The sequence below is a fragment of the Acomys minous genome (genome assembly GCF_964271855.1).
Source record: "Acomys minous genome assembly, chromosome: 3".
Classification (NCBI taxonomy): Eukaryota; Metazoa; Chordata; class Mammalia; order Rodentia; family Muridae; genus Acomys; species Acomys minous.
The window spans coordinates 35143043-35166857 of record NC_140485.1 but is presented as its reverse complement, the minus strand read 5'-3'; the positions used below and the strand labels follow the sequence as shown (position 1 = coordinate 35166857).

Genomic DNA, 23815 nt, shown 5'->3' with positions numbered 1-23815 from the left:
TGGTCCAGCTTGAAATTCCTAGTAATCTAAATATTTAGAGTGTGAGTGGTTTGTGACTGTTTAAGGCAGATGACTGGCATAGTTACTTGGCCAGTTCATTTTCTCCTGAAGGGTACATGGCAGAAGACTGAGAAGTTATCTCTTGTGGCTGACATGCCCATTCTGTGAAACAACAAGGTGGCCATCATGTGGATCAGCACAGCTGTCATGTATCACGATGGAACATTATGAGGCTGACCCTCCATCATGAGCATATGCACTTAGGTATTAACTGTTGCATGCCTTGGGAAGGCGTTATGGCTGGTCTCTTGGGTGATATGGCCCCCGGCTCTTTATACTGTTAATATGTGCAGCTGTAAAGTCTAAAATGGCTTATGGGGAAGAAAAATAATATAACTATCTGTCATCCTCTGCTAAAATAAATTTGAAATGACATTTAAATGTTGCACAGCATTAAGATATATGATGAAAACATTTTGTGCATTATACTTTATTTTTGATCAGCTAGAAAATAAGACACTTACTTGCATTCATTTCATCTATTTACTTAGGGTAAAAACTGGTTTTGTAGTAATTATCCTTTCAAAAAGCACAAATTACAAAGATGGGTATCAATCAAAAGTAATAGAGAGATTAGTGGAAAAGAAGAGGGAGGAAGGAGAATGTGTTTTGTCTGTTTTCCAGGAAAACAGAATAGAGTCAAAGAGAGATCTGATCCCTTCCAAGTTCTTCCGACAGCATCTCTCCAGAAGGGCATTTCTTGTGAAGCTTGATGTTCTAAGTATCATCAGCTGTGTAGTGATCAGAATGTATGTTCTGCCAAACTCCACTTAGTATCTTAACTGTTTAAGGCATCAAACACCCTAGGTTTATAAATATATAATTAAAGCCTCTACTTAAAAATAAACCTAGATGGGGGATTCACATTTTTCTTAATTCATGTTTATACAAAGAACAGATCTGTTTTTAAATATCACATCAATTCTCTTTGAGCTCAAATGAATTGATGTGACACTTTGCCAAAACTTTTCTAGAAATGGTGGGTACTGATGCCCTGTGGTCAAGGGACCTTTTCCGTGGGGTTTTAGAATTGTGCTGTTACTCAGAAGGGCACAATTTTGGGGTCCCAAAGCTATATGCAAGCTGGGGTGTTGTGGGTATACTCTGTAGCTTGTACCCCACCAGTTCTAAGCATTCTCAATTGCAAGCATCTCATATGAAGCAATTCAACTCAAGAAACATCTCTGCCACTTCTTAGACAGACCCCTAACTGTCCATGCCTTGGTAAGCTAAATTACTTTTGTACAAAAACTTAGAAATATTCTCTCCATTCCAGCAGGGGACTGAGGGGTGGGGAATCTATCACCCACATTGCCTTGCATGCTGCATTAATCATTTTGTCACCACGGTGACAAATACTAAGAAAAACAATTCAAAAGTTTCAGTTCACATTTCAAAGGGTCATTGTAGGCTTGCTTTATTATTCCAGGCCCGAGTGTGTGGTGGAACAAAGCAAGTCACCTCACAGTAGACAGAAGAGAGGCACAGGAAGGGACCAGGACAAGATATAGCCCTTGAGAACATGTGTGCAGCCTCCAGCTAGGCCTCCCTTACCTTCTAAAGCTTCTAGAACCTTCCCAATGAGTGCTGCCACATGAGACCCAAGGCTTCATTCAATACAAGAACTGGGGCTAGGTGGGGTGATTTCATGCCCAGACCATAAGAGCTGCTATATCAAGGTGCTTTTCGTTGCTCAAGGTGTTTCCATGCCAGTTTTTATTATTATTATTATTATTATTATTATTATTATTATTATTATTATTATTATTTGTTATCTGTTCCAGTAAAAGAGAATTGGGAACCATAACAACCTCTGTGTGTGTATGTGTGTGTCCATGTGCACGTGCATGAATTTAAAATAGTTGAAGTATATTCATCGAATTAAATGCTTTCATTCTCATTCCTTAATTGTGTTAGAATAATAACAGTGCTTTGAAAATGCTTCTTAAACAGAAACGTGGCATCTGTTCACAGTTACAGCAATATTTGGTGTACCAAAGAATGTTTATTTTGACTGATTCTGGGTCACTTCGTTTGTTTACTCTCATCTGGGCCCTGTGTGTATTATATAATAATTTAGCTGCGAGATCCAGTAGACAAAACAAACTTAAGCACTGTCTCTGTGAGATGGACCTAGAACTTTGGGCTTCTGAGGGCTAGGGTTTCATGAGATTTAGAGGGAAGGTCATTGTCACAGTCAGTGGTGCCCTTAGCAGCTTTGAGTTTGTTTCAGAGCCATCAGATGCGTCAGCCTGGTAAGTGACAGTCCTCTCACGGATGCTACTCAGTCATTCCTACACACACATACTTGTCCCCCACCCCACCCCACCCTCTCTCTAACTATTGAACCCGGTGCTTACAAGTAACTAGAGACGGGTAACTAGAAATTCCTAAGAGTTGACCGAGAACATTAGAAAACGTCCTTAATTCAGCAATATCGTCTCTAGGGGTACAAAAGAAAACAAGAGACAAAAAAAAAAAAAAAATAACCTCAAGAACTTGACATATATTTGGATGGATGGTAGAAGAAAAGATCACAGGGGGCAGGATAGTCTTAGATATAGCAAGAGGATCAAGTCTAAAACCACCATAGAAATCTAAAGTTCCAAAGGAAAATGAGGTGGAAAAAAATCTACCAAGCTGGGGAATTTCAGATGCCATTAGCTATTTATGTGGATGTTTTCAGTCCAGCGGTGGCAGCCTAAGCTAGATGTTTGAGAACTATGCACAGGGCTTTGTAAATACAACAGGAAGCCTAAGTGCTTTGGACCAGTGTATGTCTGTGAACATATTAGCAGTCTTCCCTAGATGAGGGAGCCGGTACAAGGCCCTGTGTTCTCTTTCTTGCTTTGTTCTTTCTTTCTCTCTCCCTCGCTCCCTTACCCCTCCTTCCTTCCTAAAAAAACAAAACAAACAAACAAAAACAAAACAAACAAACAAAAAAACAAGGGCAAAAACAAACAACCAAAAATTGCTTCAAAAGAATTACAACAGAATGTGTCCTATGCACATAAGTTATCCTGGCTTTTTAATGTGTATGCTTAATATATATATTCAACTTATTGCAAGCTGTGTAGAAGAAAGAATGGATTTTATTCAGCAACAGTATTTTGAGTGTCTAAACTCTCTATCATCTAAGCATAAATCATAAACATTTATATAAGGACCTCTATGTTGTAGTCTTAGCTTATGAATAAATTTTAATTCCTAGTAGCTGCTATTATTTAAGCCCTATGATGTTTCTCAGCCATGCCGCTTGTTTGTTTGTTGTTAGTTTTTCTGAGGCTTGTTATAAGTGTTTTTCATCTTCCATGAAAACTGTATTGGGAGGCAGGGCCAGCCACAGTTTTGCAGTGTAGGGTCTTCTGCACGAAGGTGAAGCTAATGACCCTGATGGAGTTTTAGTCTTCATCTTGGACCACCAAAGTATATGAGGCAACTGATTTAGTTGTACCATGGAGTAATTCTGTCTATTTTGATGGGTGATGTTCTGTGTAACTAAGGAAAAAACCGAATATATTGTTTAGAAGACAATTTTAAAAACTAAGTTAGTTACTCTGTTTCACTAATATTGATCCATTCTTAAGGCTGGGTTAAGAAAAACACTACTCTTCCTCCATTTCCCTTCAGAAAAGGGCAGGCCTCTCAGAGATATCAAGCACACATAGCATCTCAAGTTACAATAAGATTAGGCACCTCTCCTCATATTGTGGCTGAACAAGGCAACCTAGTAGGAAGACAAAGGTTCCAAAAGTAAGTAAACATGCCAAAAATAGCCCTGCTCCCTCTGTTAGGAGTCCCACAAAAACACCAAGCTACACAAGGTTAGCATGTATACAGATCCAAGGCTAGACACATGCAGGCTCTTGGTTGTCAGTTCAGTCTCAGTGAGCCCCTGAGTCCAGGTTGGTTCTGTGGGGTTTCTTGTGGTGTCATTGACCCCCCTGGCTTCTACAATCCTTCCTCTCCCTTTTGAGCAGGATTCCCTGAACTCTACTTAATGTTTGGCTGTGGGTCTCTGCATCTGTTTCCATCAGCTGCTGGATGACAATTGGACTAGGTACCAATCTATGAGTTTAGCATAATATCATTATGCATCATTTCATTATTTCATTGGGTTTTTTTTCTGGTTGTGTTTGGTTCCATCCTAGGTCTCTGGGCCATCTGGCCTGGTGTTCCAGGCAGTGTCAAGGGTAGGGTCCCTCTCATGGGATGGACCAGTCCTTGGTTAGCCACTCAGAATTTCTGTGCCACTCCTACAATTTAACCCAGTACATCATGCTGGCAGAACAAATTGTAGGTCAAAGTTTTTGTTGCTAGATTAGTATCTCAATCCCTCTACTGGAAGTCTTGCCTGTTATAGGAGATGGTTCAGTCAGGCTCTGTATCCTGTCTTACTAAGAGTCTTAGCTAGAGTCACACTAATAGACTCTTGGGAGTTTCCATTGCACAAGGTTTCTACTTTGCCCCCAAAGTACCTGCCTCAATTCTAGTTGTCTCTTCCAGTATTCTTAACCTCAATCCTCTCCCCTCCTGATCCCCCCTGTTCCTGTCTTCACCCTCCCACAGTCCACCTGCAATATCTCTTCTATTTCCCCTTCCCAGGGAGATCCATCTATTCCTCCTTGAGCCCTCCTTGTCACTTAGCCTCTCTGGGTCTGTGGATTGTAGCATGGGAAGCTTTTTTATTTGTCACCATTTCGTTATTCCTATTATTGATCAATTAGTGTGAGAAAAATCAGTGCTCTTATCAATAATATGATAGTAAATACAGTGTAAGAAATGTGAGGACATGTAACATTACAGCATTAAAGGCAACAGAACATCTCAACATAGAGCTTTGGGTTGGTCAGTCACACTCTGGCCAGCACCCGTACTTCTCAGTCGGAGAATCCTGATGAACCTGGTAGCTCCATCCCAGGTGATTATCACCAGTCATATATCATTTCAGACTTGCAAAGAAGAAGTTCTGGAGAATGAACCACAAGGAGCAAAAACCTGGTAATAGTTACCGAGGACGTTTAGCATTTCCTTGAAGGACTTAGACACTTGTGTCTCTCTAAGCTGTAGTACTTTTAAGGTTTTGAAGACATGATTTACTCTATTGTCTGATGTTTATGTGTGCTGAGGCTTGGCAGGAGTTGGGGGAATGAAGGAAAGAAAAGAGACTTGTGCAATCACAACTTTTCTACTCATTGAAATTGTTTTCAGTGCTTCTGAACAGATCTGGAAAGATACGATAGAAATATTAGAATTCCAAAGACTGAGAACAACAGTGCAAACAAAGCAATCAGCCCACAAAGACAAAGTATACTAGTAATATATATGTGGGTGGTATCCAAATATACACATCAAAAGTGTAATGGTTTTTAAATCTGAATTGTTCCTTTTACAGTAACACGAAACCTGTTTAGAGAACCACTAACACTCCTCTGAAAGCCTGACTTGTAAATACCCTGTGTCTTAGAGTCATGGATTCTATTGCTCTGACAAAATCCGATGATGAAAGCAACTTGAGAAGGAAAGGATTTATTTTATCTTATGGCTTATAGTCTAAGGGAGTCAAGGCAGGAGATGAAGCAGAAGCTATGGAGAAGTGCTGCTTACTGGCTTGCTCCCCATAGCATACTTGCTCAGCCTTCTTTCATATAGCACCTATACCACCAGCCCAAGGCTGGCACTACCCACAATGAGCTTGGCTCCCCCACGCCCATCATCAACCAAGAAAATGTGCCACAGATTTGCCTACAGGCGAGTCTGGTGGTGCATTTGTTTTTTTTTTTTTTTCAATTGAGATTCCCTCTTCCCAAATGACTCTAGCTTATGCCAAATTGACATAAATGTAGCTGCACGCTCTGGTATTCTGATGCATACATTTTACAGGTAAAAATAATAGAGTCAGAAATATGAAATAAAATTTTAAGTTCATGCCATAACTTCTTGATGAACTAATGCCAGGTTCTTTGATGAATCTTTCATTGTATTTTCCCTTGCTTCTCAGTGTATGTCAGAAAATATTTCTCCTTGGGTCCATGAGACTGAAAGCTTGAGATTGCACTTGATTTTGAAGTCTGTCTGTCACCTTATCCTTAATACAATAAGTATGCCTTTTGACTGGGGCAAACAGCTTTTGGAAACATAGGGAAGCTTTCTAGGCCAGGACTCTGGTTTTAATGTCTCCTTGTTTATTTTCTCTGTTGGTGACCCTACAATTTAGAACCAATTCAGTGTAGATTTATCCACTGAGTAATCCCTGGGAAGGCTTGAAGTGTGAAGGAGAAGGTGACTGTGGCCTAGGCATGCATCGTTGGTCATTTGCTCATATAATGAAGCTAGAAGGCCAGGTACCTCCTGGCTTACTCATAAAAATAAGTTTAAAGAGTGAGAAGGAATGTTTGGGGCTTACACCAGATTATTGCCAGTATAAGAAAAGCAACATGGATGACCTGGGGTGCCTTTGCTGAACAAATCAACTCAATTCATTGATGTTTTCCATAGCTGTCAAGTAAAAACTTACATGTGATTAGTACCTTGATAGAAACTGTCCTTGCCAGCTCAGTGTCACTTCAAGTTACAAATGACATGACTGCACTGCTGTTTTCAACTTCAACATAAGCATCCTCGAAGTACAGAGTTTTGGTGCTCATTTTCTTAAGGTCTAGTACATTGGAGATGGTTGTTCTACAGTATCTGACTATTAGAGACAGCAAAGAGCCCCTTCTCTGATGTAGTGAGTATGAGTCCATGGCTTCCTTGGTTCAGGTAAACAACACTGCGAGAAGCCAGCCATGAGTAGGAAACTTTATCTTAATCATTCACATGAGTGACATTCGGTTATCAGAGGTCTACATCGTTTTGTAGAAAGTAATCCTAGAATCTTAATATAGATATTAATTATATACTATTATATTTTATTATTCTATTCTATGATATAGGTTATATATAATATTAACATAAGTATATATTAATATATATAAAGATTCTAGGAGTATTTAATATTTTATATATTCTTTAATATGCACACATAAATACTTTATGTATGTATTTATTTATTTATTTGGTGAGGGACACATGTGACTAGAGGACAATGTGCTGGAGTCATTTTTCTTCCTCTACCACAGGGTCCTAGGCATCAAACCCAGTTGTCAAGTTGGGAAGCAAGCACCTTACCTAATAAACCATACCACTTGGCCCTGAAACCTAGAACCTGATGCATAAATTTCAGACGTCGTTTTATTCCAGAATAACTTAACAACTGGTTCTTTATTTATTAACCCTCATTAGACAAGTTTTTTTTAATTTGCTGGATAGTCATTTTTAGTTTCCCCCTGATTCTTCAAAAACAAAACAAAACAAAACGAGTGAAAGGATATTCAAAGCTGAAAGCTGGGTGTGTGCAAATCAAGCATAATTTAGTTTCAAATGATACCATATCCTAGTTCCAAAATGTAACTGTTGTACAGATGGGGCATCTGTGATTAAAGGTGTATACCACCATGCTTGGCTAGTTGTGGCGTTTGTAGTGGTAATAGGCATAATGGTCCAGTGATCTCTTTTCTCTCTATAGAGTAGAGTAGTGTGTTGGCTTCTTGCCTAAAGATGTGAAGTCATGGGTTTGCTCATTCTGTTTAGAGTTGCACTTTGAAGAAAAGGAAGACTGAGCTGGGCATGGTAGTGCATGCCTTTAATTCCAGCACTTGAAAGGCAGAGGCTGGCAGATCGCTGTGAGTTCAAGGCCAGTCTGGTCTACAAAGTGAGTCCAGGACAGCCAAGGCTACACAGAGAAACCCTGTCTGGAAAAACCAAAAAAGAAAAAAGAAAAAAAAGAAGACTGAAAATTATTTTCATGGATATTCCATTGTGTATTCAGCCTATGAGCTATACTCTAGTGATATTAAAAAAAATTAGAAATAAAATGTTACCAAGATATCCTTTCAATAATTATTTCTCTTTATTTATTTCACAAAACACATGTTGATTACACTTTTGTTTTATTCCCCAAGTACAAACCTCACTGCAAATTCCCAACATTTTTCTTTCTGTTTTTATTTTCCCACTACTTTTGTGACTATCCCTAGTTATAGTTGCTTATTTTGAAAGTTTGTTACTGAATTCTTTAAAATATCACCTTTCAAAACTACGTCTAATTTTACCTGCATTGGACACTTGACTACTGAAGTGTTTTCCCAGCACCTTAGTGAGTCTGCCTGACCTCATGAGCACATTTGCTTTGATAGTGAAAGCTGGGGCTCTTTATAGAGACTGCATAATACTGTGCTCTAAGCTGCCATGGTGTTTTCAAAACTAAAGCAGTCTGTATTCAAGGCCATTTGGGAGAAAGATAAGTCTAGTGTGTGTGGAAATTATTAATGTTGTAGAGCTAGAGGAAATGTCATGGATTAAAATTTAAATATCTAATTTTAGACAATAAAATGAAGCTTAGAGAAAATTTAAAAATTGGCTAAGGGCAAGGAGCTCATGACTTTAAGTATCCAAAAGTGGGAGCTAGCTCTGTTGGTCATTTTAGTCAGCACTCTTTCTGCCATTTACATGGAAACGATTCAAGTTTCAATCTGTTGTTTAATGACTCCAGTTGCTTTTACAGAAGGACAGAAAAAGCATGTTTCAACCAAAGATCTCTGTTAAGGAAGAATCTCTATATTTGTTTTGGTATTTTGATTTCCTAACAGGTATTTAATAGGAAAATTGTTACTCACTAGAGTTGCATGATAAGATGCATGCTAGACCCAAGTCTATTTCTTAGTAGCCATTTACTTAATGTGTCTGTACTTCATTTCTTCATTTCAGAAATAAAAAGATGAAAGCCAGTGTTCTTGTTGTTACCAAAATTATACACTGTAATATAAAACAAATCCAGTATAAGTAATCAATATATATATAAACTCATCACTACTCTGGTTAACTTACTATCTTGCTAGTCATTTGATAACCATTCAAAATGGTATGGTGAAAGGAACATGAATCTTGATGCCTAAAAGGATTTGAATTATTTTATGACCATTTCCCAGCTGTGTGCTCTTACACAGGTGGGAACATCGTCAACAAGGTATGCCTCACTAAATTACCAGAGCTAGAATAGGTAAATGGAGACTACCGGCAGTGCGCTCAGTGCTCTGCTGGCCTCTGCCCTTGTTCTTGCTGAGCGTCAGAATTGCTCTCACAGACTGACTGCACATGCACTCACTCCCCAGCATTTCCTGTATTGGGATTACTCCCACATCAGCCTGAATGAACTTTTCATTGCTTTGAATATTCTTTCTCCCTCCCCGATCCTGTTTCTCTCACTCTTAGTGGGTTCTCATTATAGTCTTATATCAGATGTGCCTTGTGTTTCTGAGTGTCCCTGAGATGCCCTTTTGGTTGTAACTTGATGTGCTTTTATTTCTGATAAGAAGAAAGAAAATTGCTGATAATGGTTAATTAAAACCAGCTATTGGAAATTTATAGCCTTTTCATAAACTCAATGCCATTCTTTTCGTTAAATAGTGACTTTTGATTTTACTGTGGCAAAAGGTAGGCCAGTTACATAAAAGGCAGTTATAGTCTTTATGTAACTATGAAAATGAAACAGAACAGAAAAACCTAGTTGGCCATATCCAAAACCACAGGGACACCATTTTCTTCCCTTACCAAAGTGCTCTATAAGAACTAAACTTATCACTTCCCAGCCTTCCATGTCTTTTGGGTTCCACTTGCCTTGGCTTCCCTTTCCTTGGCTCCCTGCAGTTTACACTGCACTTCTCTGAAGTGGTCCAGCTTTTCTGTCCTTCTCTGTAGTTCTCAAGAACTATCTGACTTCTGCCCAACACAAGGGTGGAGAATTTGGAAGGGTCTCTGGAGAAGCCTGACTTGCTCCAGTCACATAGAAGGTAAACTGATGTTTTAACTGAGCTTGACCTGGCAGCACCAATAGGAGACAATATTTTAACAACAGCAAAATGTCAGTGGATTGTTTTTTGTACTTTGCTGGCTCTAACCTGGTGTCTGTCATCAGCAGGCATTTTTCCACTTTCTCTTTGACAGACATGCTGGTGGAGACCAGACAAGCAAATGTCTCCTCCTGTTGCTTGAGTTTCAGAACAGTGTGTTCTTTCGATGGTATCTCTGAAAGGTAGTGCTTTGGAGGATATTAAAAAATAATGAGGATTTGGTGGGGTAAGGGAGAACCAGCCCCAGAGGAAACTGGGGGTATTGTATAAAGCCCAGATCCTAATCAGATTAGAATCACAAATGTGATTCAGTTCTCACTGACGTGGGAATAGCCTTTAAGTCTACTAGAGAGAGGACACTTATCTACATTATGTATTTTGAATTTTTAAAACTAGACACAGTCAACACTAACTTTGAGAAAAACATTAATTTTCAAAACTGAGTTTTCTAGGCCAGAAATGATGGCAATGTGTCCACTAAAAGTCTGCCTCAGGGACACCCCGTGTTCAGCCACAGGCCACACCTGCCAGAAAATCAGGTAGCGTGCCCAAAAACCTTCTCTGCTCTCTCTTTCCCTCTTCCCCTAGCAGACCCACCCCCACATGCTCTTCCCAGCTATACCCCTCAACCCCACCCTCCATGCTTCCTGTGGATTCCACAGATCATCCCCTCTTGACTTCCCAAAAATCAGTACCTAGACCTATAATCATCCCAAACTCAGATGGCTAGATGCCAACATAAAAAATACAATCAATAATAGCCAGAACAGTATGTCTCCACAAGAGCCTACTTATCCTACTACAGCAGGCTGTATATATTCCAACATAGCTGAAGCACATGAAAGAGAAAAAAACAACAAACAAAACAAAACAAAAATATCCCATGTATATGAAGATGAAAGAGGTCTATCAAAAGGAAATGAATAAATCCTATGGAAAGCCAAGAAAAAACAAATAAAGAGTTGAAGGAAATAAAAAAAAAACTGTTCAAGAACTGAAAATAGAAATAGAAGCAATAATGAAAAGACCAACAGGGAATTACAGAAATGAAAAACTGAAGAATTCGAACAGGAACTACTGGGGACTCTTCACCAACAGAATATTAGAGATGGATGAGAGAATCTCAGGTAGTGATGATACAGTACAAGAAATGGATGTATTGGTCAAAGAAAATGTTAAATCTAAGAAATTCCTGACACAACACATCCAGGAAATCTTGGATGCTATGAAAAGAAGAAATAAGCATAATGGGATAGAGGAAGAAAAATCTCAACTCAAATGCTCAACAAAATCATAGAATAAAAGTTTCCTAACCTAAATAAGGAGATGTCTGTAAAGGTTCAAGAAGCATACAGAACACCAAATAGATTGGACCAGAAAAGAAAGTCCCCTTGCCACATAATGATCCATATACTAAATATACAGAACAGAGAAAGAATATTAAAAGCCCCAAGGGAAAAAGACCAAGTAACATATGAAGGCAGACCAATTAGAATTACACCTAACTTCTCAATGGTGACTCTAAAAGCCAGAAGCATGTGGACAAATGTGCTTCAGATGCTAATGAATCACAAACTCCAGACCAGACTACTATAACCAGCAAAACTTTCAATCACTGTAGATGGCAAAAATAATATATTCCACGATAAAGTTAAATCTAAATGATATCTGTCTACAAATACAGTTCTGTAGAAGGTGCTAGAAGGAAAACTCCAAACTAAGGAAATGAAAACAGAGGAAATAAATAATCTAACACCCGCAAACCAAAAGAAGGGAAGTGCATGCAAACACACACACACACACACACACACACACACACACACTTGCGAGCACATGGTACTACCACCAACACCACCAAAATAACAGAAATCAATAATCATTGTCCATTGATACTTCTCAATATCAATTGTCTCAATTTCTCAAAAAAAAAAAAAAATACACACTGACGTAACAGATGAGGAACCAAGATCCATGATTTAGAACTGCAGCTAAGAAACACACCTCAACATCAAGGATAAATATTACCTCAGGGTAAAGGGTTGAAAAAGCTATACAACACAATTGGACATAAGAAACAAGCTGGTGTAGCCAGTTGAATAGCTAATAAAATAGACTTCAATCCAAAAGTAATCAAAGGAAAAACTGCAAAGATGACAAACTAAATGGACCTAACAGATATTTACAGAACATTTCACCCAAACAGAAAAGAACATACCTTCTTCTCAGCACTTCATGGGACTTTCTTCAAAACTGATCACATACTCACAAAGCAAGTGTCAACAAATACAAGAAAATTGAAATGTATCCTATGACACCACTGCAGATTAAAGCCAAGTATCATCATCAACAACAGCAGAAACAACAAAGAGCTTATAAACTCTTGGAGACTGAACAACTCTTTTACTGAATGAAAAATGGGTGAGGACAGAAATAAAGAAATTAACTTAACACTGTCTAGAAGCCAATGAAAATGGATACACTATACCCAAACTGATGGGACCCAGTGAAAGCAGTGCTATGAGTAAAGTCCATAGCACTAAGTGCCTACATTAAAAAAAAAATCGGAGAGATCTCACACTAGCAACACAGCAGCATACCTGAAAGGTCTAAAACAAAAAGAAGTAATCACACCCAAGAGGAGTAGTTGGCTAGAGATAATCAAACTGAAAGCTGCAATGAATTAAATAGAAACAAAGAGGACAATACAGAGAATCAATGAAACAAGGAGTTGGTTCTTCGAGAAAATCAATCAGATAGACAAACCCTTATCCAAATTAACTAAGAGGCAGAGAGAATATCCAAAAGAAGTAAATTAGAAATGGAAAGGGAGACATAACAACATACCTCAAGGCTATCCAGAGAATCTTAAGGACTTAATTTAAAAATGATATATTTCACCAAATGGAGAGTGGATAATTTTGGTACACACTACTTACCAAAGTTAAATCAAGATCATATAAGCACTTTAAGCTGACCTATAAAACCTACTAAAATAAAAGCAGCCATTAAAAGACTCTCAACCAAAAAAACCAACCAATCAACCAACCAAACAAACAAACCAAAAAACCAAAAAACCACAAAAACCCAAGGCCAAATAGTTTTAATACAGAATTTTACTCGGCTTTAAAAGAAAAGCTAATGCCCACACTATAGTTTTTAAAACTCTATTTTATTTGGGGTTCCTCAATGCTTCTACCTCCCTCCCAACCTCCACCCCAGGTAGGAGAGGAAGAAGGTTAGTGGAGAAATGGGGTGTAGACCTCTTTATACTTCGTTCTGGCTGGTTAGGGTTGTTGGGTTCTTTGGGAAAATACCAATCTCAGTTGTAAGGATATCTAGCAATCCATCAAAAGCAAACAGCAAATGTAGCAGGATGAATGAGGAGCCTTCTTTCTCCTCCATCTGTCTCAAAGTCCTCTCCTCTCTCTCGCTCTGATATTTATACTCTCCTGGAGGCATCAGAATTCCACTCACTCCGGCTGGCATTGACCACACCCTACATGAGGCTGTTATCAGCTGAGGATAAGCTAAAGCAGTCCCAAATCCCACACTTCAGATTAAAGCAAAAACATGTTTACATAACATAACAGAGTTTTAAAAGAAGCTAAAACATCCTCTACGCAACACTCCTCAAATTAGTCCACAAAATAGAAACAGAAGGAATATAGCAGAGCTTGTTTTATGAGGCCATAGTGACCGTAATACCTAAACCACATAAAGATTCCACAAATAAGTGAATTACACACCAATTTATCTAACGACAAAGATTTAAAACTTCTCAATAAAATACTTGTAAACTGAATCCAAGAATATATCAAAAAGCTCATCAACCATCGACAAGAAGGCTTTAGCCTATAGCTACAGAGATGGTACAATATATTAAAATAAGTAAATCTAATCCACCATATAAACAAACTGAAAAAAAAAGCACATGATGATCATCTCATTGGATTACCTAAAAAAATAAAATAAATCAATACCTCTTCTATACACATATGACAAATGGACTGAGAAAGAAGCCAGAAAAACAACAACTTTAACAATATACTCAAATAATATAAAATATCTTGTGGGATTGCTCTAACCAAAAAAGTAAGAGACTTGTATAACAAAAACTTCAAGTCTTTGAAAAAAGAAATTGAAGAAGCTATTAGAAGATGGAAAGATCTTGTATGCTCATGGATTGGTAGAATTAACATAGTAAAAATGGTCATCCTGCCAAAACCAAAACCAATCTACAGATTCAGTGCAATCCTCATCAGACTCCCAACACAATTCTTTATGAAACTTGAAAGGGCAATTCTCAAGTTCATATGAAAAAACAAAAATCTCAGGATGGCTTAAAAAAATCCTGAACAATATAAGAATTGTTAGAAGTAACACCATCCTTGACTTGACTTCAAGTTGTACTACAGAGCTATAATAATAATAATAAATGCATGTTATTGATATAAGAACAGACACACTGATCAATGGAATCTAACTGAAGACCCAGACATAAATCCACCCACCTATGGACACCCAATTTTTTGCCAAGAAGCCAGAAATACACACTAGAAATAAGAGAGCATCTTCAACAAATGGTGCTGGTCAAATTGGATGTCTGCATGTAGAAGAATGCAAATAGATCCATATTTATCAAGTCTATGTGGATAAAAGAGAGCAGCATTAAGCCTTATAGAAAAGAGAGTGGGGAATAGCTTTGAATGCATTGTCACAGGAGATGGCCTTCTGAACAGAACACTGATAGCACAAGTACTAAGATAAACAATTTGCTGAAGGTGTTTATCAGCTGTAGGAGTTCTCTGGTGGAAGTTTGGGGGTCACTTATGTACACTATCATATTATCTGCAAATAGGGATAATTTGACTTCCTCCTTTCCCATTTGGATCCCTTTGATCTCCTTTTGTTGTCTTATTGCTCTAGCTAGAACTTTCACACGAACTCTGGTGCCTAATATTTGACCATGTCCCTTGGATGGAGAGGCCTGGTGGCACTCAGAGGAAGAATAGCAGGCTACCAAGAAGAAACTTGATACCCTATGAGGATATACAGTAGGAGGAGGTCCCCCTCAGTCACAGTCATAGGGGAGTGGGAAAGAGGGAGGGAAGGAGGAATAGGAGGATACAAGAGATGGGATAACAATTGAGATGTAATATGAACAAATTAATAAAATATTAAAGAAACAAAAAGATAAACAATTAATAAATGGGACCTTGTGAAACTAAAAAGGTTGTCTGTAAGTCAAAGGGCACTGTCAGTCAAACAAAGCAGCAGCCTAACGAACGTGAAAAGACTTTTACTGATTCCACATCTGATAGAACACTAGTATACAAAATATATAAAGAACTCAAACTTGATATAAAAAAACAAACAATGTAATTTAAAAATGGCATATAGATTATAAACAGAGAATCCTCAATAGAGGAATCTCAAATGATTGAGATCCACTTAAAGAAATGTTCAACATCCTTATCCATCAGGGAAATACAAATACAAACTACACTGAAATTCCATTTTACACCTGTCAGAATGGTTAAGTTCAGTCCCAAGTGACAGCTCATGCTGGCGAAGATGTGGAACAAGGGGAGCGCTCCTCTGGAAATCAATATGGCAGTTCCTCAGAAAATTGGGAATCGATCTACCTCAAGTCCCAGATATACCACTCCTGGGCATATAGCCAAAGGATACTCCATTCTATCACACGGCCACTTGCTCAACTGTGTTCATTGCAACTTTATTCATAATAGCCATAAACTGGAAACACCTTAGATGTCCCTTAACCAAATGGATGAAGAAAATGTGGTACATTTACCCAATTAAGTATTACTCAGCTCTTTAAAAAAAGAAAACAGAGATCATGAAATTTGTAGGCAAATAGATGTAAGTAGGGGAAAAAAACCTTAAAAAACAAACAAACAAACAAACAACAACAAAAAAAAAACACCCAAAAACATCCTGAGTAAGATGATCCAGACCCAGAAAGTCAAATGTGGTATGTAGTCACTTGCCAGTGGACACTAGCTGTTAAGTAAATGATAACCAAGCCACAATCCATAGACCCAGAGAGGTTAGGTAAAGAGGAGATGCAGGGAAAAAACAAACACACAAACAAGAGAGTCTGCATCAATCTCTTAGTGATGGCTGATAGCTGACAACTCTGAGGTCTTGCAGTTTATACTGTGTATAGGAGTACCATAAAGACAAAGAGAACCTCTTGCTTATTTATTGAAGTTTCATTTGTAATTGGAGAGAAATAAGGAGGCTCAAGGTGAGTGCTTAAAGGTGAATCAATCAATCAGTTCACCTCACTAAGCATTTGTGGATACTTACCCTAGCCAAAAGCTATGTAATGTTCTGGAAGTTTAAACATGCATAAGATATGGTTCCCAACTGCCTAGAGCCTTTAGATTTTCAAAAAAGATAAGCATAAATGACTATTATACAATTCTTACCTAGAAAGTTCTTTGGCAATACAGACAATGGAAAGATTGTGTCTAGAAGAACCAAGAAAAGCTGAACTTGAATGAATTTTTCCTAGGTCTTTTTTCAGTGAGTGGAAATAAGAGATTGAAGGTGTTGATGAGGCAGTATTGTAAGCAGTAGGGTGTGGGAGAGGATCATGCATTGAAATGAACTTAGGAATGTATAGGTAAATGTCTGAAAAAAAAAATAGCTAGAGGCCAAGTTTTCATGAGCTACAAGTACTATGTAAAAAATTTAGCATATACTGTATAAATTGCTGTTCTTTCAACATGAATATTGAAGAAATAGCCTCTTTACTGGGGCATACCAGAATTAGGAAAGGCCATGAGAAGGCACTGGCACTATGGTGCCATATTATCTATGTTAGATCGGAATAAAGATGAACAACAGTTGATGTTGGCTTCAGTTCTGGCTCCCAACAGAGAGTCTTAGGGAGTCTTAATACTGCCAGTACAAGGGAAAGTCTACAGGAATGGACCTGATCAGTATCTTCTACAAAGCTCTCCAGTTGCTTCTGAGGGGGAGCGAGCCTGAGAATGTTCTCTTGCACTGATAGAAATAAGGTTGAAGAAAGAAAGCAGGATGATTTAATTGGGGTTGCCTTGTTGATGGTTGTGCCTTTGAAAGGCATAGGTATGAATCAACAGACTCTTGTGGGTTCCCTCTTTTAAGTAAAGGAGCATGCACAAGTTATAGATGCATTATGTCCCATTGTTGAGTTTTATTTGTAGCTTGGGCTCTTCAATTCTAGGCGTGATGATTCATAAAGAGAATCAGGATTTCTAGCTAAGAAAGATTACCTTAGAGTAAATGCATGATTATCAAGCAAAGTTGTGCTCTGAACTCCACTCACAAAAACATTTACCAGTTTCTCTAGAGATGATTCTAGACATAGCAGGGAAAACAGCATGTGGCTTTTATGTGCAGAGAAAGGTAGCAAAGGGAGTAAAGAAAATAGCTTTTCAGAGCCGAGTGTGGTGGCCCACACCTTTAATCCCAGCACTAGGGAGGCAGAGGCAGGTGGATCGCTATGAGTTCGAGGCCCAGCCTGGTCTACAAAGCAAGTCCAATACATCCAAAGCTACACAGAGAAACCTTGTCACAAAACAAAACAAAACAAAACAAAAACAAAAACAAAAACTAAAATAAAAAACAAACAAAAAAAATCAGCTTTCCAAAAAGATAATTTCCTGATATGCATGGACCTGAGATGCTTGGTGTGTAATACTCCCAAACACATTTGAGGTAATTGCTAGGAAATGGGTGGGTCAAATGAAGGGCTTTCTACCAAGACAAGGAGATTACTGAGTGGTGATGGGCAAAGGCTTGGCTTTTGTTTTTGGGTAAGAGGGCAAGCATCAAATCTTAGTGATCAGTCGGGTTTCTCATCATCATCTCTGAAGGTTGGTGTGGAGTGCCTGGGAATTCATTGTTTGCCTTTTTATTTACCTCTGCAGGTGAATACAATTTATGTATAACCTACTTGTGGAGTCTATACTGGTTAATTTGCTCTTGGTAATCTTTCCTTGGGTGTTTGCTGTAAAGAAAAGGAGTCCCGAGAAGACAGTATTTTCATGAAACAGCATGGTCCTGGAAGAGGCAAGAAGTTATATAAGACTGGAATCCAGGACATATCTCAGCCAGGGGCAAGAGCCCAAAGTGCAGAAAGGAGGCAGAGAAGTGAGCCCTGGAGTTCTCTGTGATAAGTGCTTTCCACACATGTTTGTAAGTAATAGCTAAGTGTTGAAGAGGTCTCAAGGAATAAAACACAGAGATTTTTTTTTTTAATGAAGAAAATCTTCCTGGAATCAGAGTTAGCTAAATTTAAATTTAAAACAAAACATAAGACAAACAAATAAAGCCAGGTAGATGTGTAACTATTGTCCTGATCAAAGGGGCCCAGTGAAAGGCTTCGGTAGCATGGATGAAAACAAAAGACTAAGTCAAAATTGAGAGGGAATGAGGAGCCTACATGGTGCACAGGCCATTCCAGATGGCGTAAGAGGAATTTCAGAGGTAAAACAAACTGCATTGCTGCTAAGAGACTTGGTTTTAGACTTGTGGAATCTGTGGTAGCTGGTTAAATATGTAGGCATACTAATCTAAAAGGTAGTTGGAATCACAGCCTCTAGGCAGCAATTTAGAAGTTGCCAGCATATCATTGAATGAATTTCATTTGTCATCTGAATACAGAAAGCATTATAAAGAGAGAGTATGTGAGAAAAAGAAGGGCAAAAAGATGTCTGGTGAGCCAACGTCTGAGGAATGAGGGGGTAAGGACTTTGGGGCTGACTGGTGAGATCAGAGAGGCTGGAAGGTAAATATCTTGATGGGAGGAGTGTGGGGTGGAATCAGGAGTTCATGTCCAATTTCAAGACGCCAGCTGCAGTCAACACAAATGGAGAGAGCAGGGGAAATCCACTGAAAAATGCTGGCAAAATCCCATGAGTTCTCATAGAAGAGTGGACAGGAGCCAACTGTAATTTGGCTACAAGTAAATGGACGAGAAAGCAGACAAAACAAACACTGCGTGACTTTTTTAGTGGTTTTTACCCCTAAAAGCTCTGCTGTGAAAGAAAAGAAGAGGGCGACAGAAAGCCTGGCAGCTGGGGAGGTTAAAGGGTATGTCTGAAGCGTGGAGCAGAATAGATAGAACATTACCTTAGCAATCATGTGTAATGGGGTGGTCATTGGTCTCTGCCGTGTTGGCCCTACAAAAGGCAACAGCCATGGTTTTGACTTAATGCGGTACTTTGTTCTAAATGCTCCTCAATTGCTTATTTTACAAATGGGGACTCAGCTGGGTAGTAGTGGTGTACACCCTTAATCCCAGCATTCAGGAGGCAGAGGCCACCAAGATTACAGAGAAACCCTGCCGCATATATATGTATATGTGTGTATATGTATATATATGTGTGTGTATATATATATGTATATATATATACACATATATATTCGTATTACATCTCAATTGTTATCCCATCCCTTGTATCCTCCCATTCTTCCCTCCCTCCCACTTTCCCCCTACTCCCCTCCCCTATGACTGTGACTGAGGGGGACCTCCTCCCCCTGTATATTCTCATAGGGTATCAAGTCTCTTCTTGGTAGCCAGCTATCCTTCCTCTGAGTGCCACCAAACCTTCCAATCCAAGGGACGTGGTCAAATATGGAGCACCAGAGTTCATGTGGAGAATGTCCTGTCCATTGGCTAGATCTGGTTAGGGGTTCGAAGTTTACAGCCTGTATTGTCCTTGGCTGGTGCCATAGTTTGAGCACGACCCCCGGGCCCAGATCTGCCTATCATAATGTTCTTCTTGTAGGTTTCTAGGACCCTCTGGATCGTTCTGTTTCCCCATTCTCCCATGCTTCTCTCACCTAGAGTCCCAGTAGAATATCTTCCCCTCTGTCCCACTTTCCTGGTAAGTGAAGACTTTGATGGGACCTGTCCCTTGGGCTAGTTTCCAGATATAAGTGAGTATATACCATTTGAGTCTTTCTACTTCTGGGTTAACTCACTCATTATGATCATTTCTAGTTCAATCCATTTGTCCACGAATTTCAGGAATTCCTTGTTTTTAATAGATGAGTAGTATTCCATAGTGTAAATGTACCACAGTTTCTTTATCCATTCTTCTACTGAGGGACACTTAGTCTGTTTCCATGTTCTGGCTGTTATGAATAAGGCTGCTATGAATACGGTTGAACATATGTCCTTGTTGTGTGCTGGAGCATTTTCTGGATATATTCCAAGGAGTGGAGTAGCTGGGTGAAACCCTGTCTCAAAACAAACAAACAAAATTAAGACATACAGAACCAAATTGTATTCATCCACGCACCATGGCTACTTTGGAAAGTAGATACTGCTATTATCCAGTTTCCCTGCGTTTACTTAATGGGAAATTATGATATGGAGACATTAACCTGCTCCGTTTGTCTTCTGCCTATTCCATTAAGCTTATGCATTAAACTCAGCTCCCAAAACAATATTTAAGAACATGTATCATCAGATTTGTTTGAGAGATGGGGCCTGGGCCTTTACTTATAGATATTTCTCAGTTACTTTATGAAGGGGAATTTCTTCAGAGAATGTGTGTCTCTGCAGTTATTTCATATCTGTTAGTCTTGCTTGACTCAGCAATACCTGTCAGTACAAAGCAATAAAAAAAACTAGTCTTGAAAGTTTAGTCATGACCGCCAGTGTAAAGTAATTCTGTGGTGACAAAGCTGAAGTAGTCACACACATTAAAATGAAATGTTAATGAGTAGTTCAGAGTAGAAATTACAGTAGGAGGTAGGAGAGGTGGGGAGAGAAAGGATGGACCTGGAAGGATGCTGAAGCAAGGATAACCCTAACCTCGCAGTTGGATAAAGCTTGAAGTTGCTCTCAGGTACTTGGTAATAGAACACGTGAAAACTTGAGCAGACTTTTGTATTTGTGGTATATTGTTCATATTGATGGCTTTAGCTTCTACTAGTTTTTTGCCTTCATTCAACCAAAGTGCTATTTTAAGTTTTATAAAAATTTATAAACCTCTTATTTGGCTGTTATCATTATTATTAATACAAACAGAAGTTTCCTGATTTACACGAAGCATCTCAATGTTATCATTAAAAAACAAAGCAATACAAAACAAACAGACCAAATACCCTGGAAATGATCACTGTTATCTTCGCTGAGGGAACAGGCTTGGCTCAGGCCACAAACCTAGACAGCAGCAGGTTAAACATGGGATAGATCATGTGAATTGAGACTCAGGTTCTTAGTCCATCATCATTGCTGCCCGTTTTACTGTCCTGGTCTCTCCACTTCTTCACAGTTGCCCTGGCTACCATGTCTAAGAACGGGAATAGCCATCAGAAACTTTAGTCTCTAAAATCTCCTGCTATTTGGGTATTGCTTTATCAGAATCAATATTGGGAAAATTTGAACCTAGTAAAAGTATAGTTAAACTTATCTCAGTGAAGGCAGAACGCTCCCCTTTTTATTTAACCTTGCTGACTAGGGCACTGAACATTTCTTTAACATTTAAGGTAAAGTGTTATACCCTTGTATGTAGCATCCACTCAAGATATCTGTAGGCTGAGGTTGTGGCAGAGAAAGACTTGAATAGCCATTAAGCAAGGCCCTTGAGACAGGGAGTGCACATGTGACTGTTTCTGTGATTTTATCTATCTTTCCATTGCTGTGCTCTCTGCTGGGGTACAGATATATAGACACTATTCTACTGATGTCATCTGGTGGAGCTAATAATCTGGGTGAGGGCCAGCAGTGAGAAATAGATAAAACAGTGGCCCTGATCAGCTTTTATCTGGAAACTTAAAAACCAGACAGATAATGAAAATGTGTGCATCCAGACAGACAGAAAGACGTTTCTCAGTACCTGTGAAAGTCATTGCTCTTCCTGTTTCCTCGGCAATGCTGAGGAATGCTGATGGGGACAGTCTCTAAGGAACATAGGATGCTGCAGCCTCACACCAACACGAGCTCAGAACTGCCTCCCTGCTCCTACCCTTCTTTTTCTCAATCCACACCAAAATCTATAAAAGATATATTCAAGTGTGTCCAAACCTCTGTTCAATTAATTTCTCCTGCCTTTGATATTAAAGTGGAGTGGAAGTTCTTAAGCAGAGGATTTGCTCTAAACATTAATCCGTGGCAGGAATCTCCCATGAGTTCTGAAATTACCCAACAGCCCCTCGTTGTAGTTCTCTGGAAAATTCTGAAATTTAAATTCATATTTTTGGGTTCTTGAACAATTGTCTCTGTTTTCCTGCATTATACGGACCATTATTATGGTACATTTACACATTCATGGTACCACTGAATGTCTAGTAGGGGTTTGCTAGTGTCAAAGTCTTACTTTTCTGCTGATTTTTTTTCCCCTATAGGCTCAGTTTGAACTTAAAACATTTCACATCCGAGGTGAGCATGCACTAATAACAGCGAGCCTTGAAGACACCATTGAAAATCTCAAGCAACAGTTAGAAAAGCGCTGGGGAGGACGATGTGAGGAGATGAGAGATGCTTGCGTCTCCACGGACGATGACTGCTCTCCAAAGGCCTTCAGAAATGTGTGCATCCAGACGGACAGACAGACATTTCTCAAGACCTGTGAAGGTGAAAGTAAGACAGCCAGAAGCAACCAGATAGTACCCAAGAAGCTGAATATCTCTCTAACCCAGCTATCTCCCTCAAAAGACAGCAAAGACACCCATGTCCCACTTCAGAGAGAAGGCATCTCACTTAATCAGCAGAAGATATCGCCTCCCACTCCCACACCACCAACACCACCAACACCACCTCCTCCCTCTCCCATCCCTCCTCCTCCGCCTCTCCCACCTGGACTTGGACTTTTGCCGCCAGTACCACCCATATTGCCTGTGAGTCCTGGGTCACCACTACCACCTCCTCCACCCCCTCCACCCACTCCCCTGCCTCCAAGTGCTGGCCTTCCTCCACCTCCTCCCCCACCACCACTTCCTGTCAGTGGAGGTCCTCCTCCTCCTCCTCCTCCTCTTCCTCCACCACCACCACCTCCCCCAGGACTTGCACCTCCACCTCCTCCTGGACTGTCCTTTGGACTCAGCTCTTCCTCCAGCCAGTGCCCTCGAAAGCCAGCAATTGAGCCCAGCTGTCCCATGAAGCCTTTGTATTGGACTAGAATACAAATAAGTGATAAGAGGTAAGCTCTTCCTTGGCCCAGTCTCAGCTACAAATTCACAGGATTCTTCCAAAGTGATGCTTTACTATTGACAGTTCAATATTCACATTGAGTAGCACCCATTCTCAAATCTAATACGATGAATGCCTTGGATGCACAAGCGTCTGGGGGAGATTGTCTTTGCCAGGTCCTCTAGAAGGAATGTGTTGATTATCAGATTCCTCTTTAAGGTAAATGTTCCAGTCCGTGTACTGAAGAGGAGTCCAGCTCTGACCATGCTGGGGCCAACTCCATCATGACTATTAGCTGAGTAATTATAAATTAGAGCAGAGTCTGCACTGTTGGTTCACTGAGGATTTCTACAATATCTTTTACGATATTCTTTCTTAATTTTTGATAACCAGTTTTATGATCATATGTTGATCTTTTTTTCTATCACTCTGATAAACACCTGAGGAAAATGTGGAAGAATTTATTTTGGCCTATGATCACAGAGATTACAGTCTGTCATGGCAGCAAGAGTGTGGCACAGTGCTGTAACCACGTAGGAGAGAAACGGAATACGCTAGAAGCTTTCTCCTTTTATGCCATCTGAGCCATGAGCCTGGGGGATGTTGTGCTCAGGCCTGATCTTCCCACCCTCAGATCATTCTCTCT

General features: G+C 39.4%; 1 protein-coding gene across 5 annotated transcripts in view; it reads left to right on the top strand.

Annotated features, from left to right (window-relative positions):
* The window catches only part of FMN1 (formin 1), a 367926-nt gene that overhangs the window by 170548 nt on the left and 173563 nt on the right, over window positions 1–23815 (top strand). For all 5 annotated transcript variants that reach the window (XM_084776574.1, XM_084776572.1, XM_084776573.1 and 2 more), the window contains one exon: window positions 22386–23179. In XM_084776574.1, coding sequence (XP_084632700.1) covers window positions 22386–23179 — 794 coding nt within the window. The remainder of the gene's footprint in view (window positions 1–22385; window positions 23180–23815) is intronic.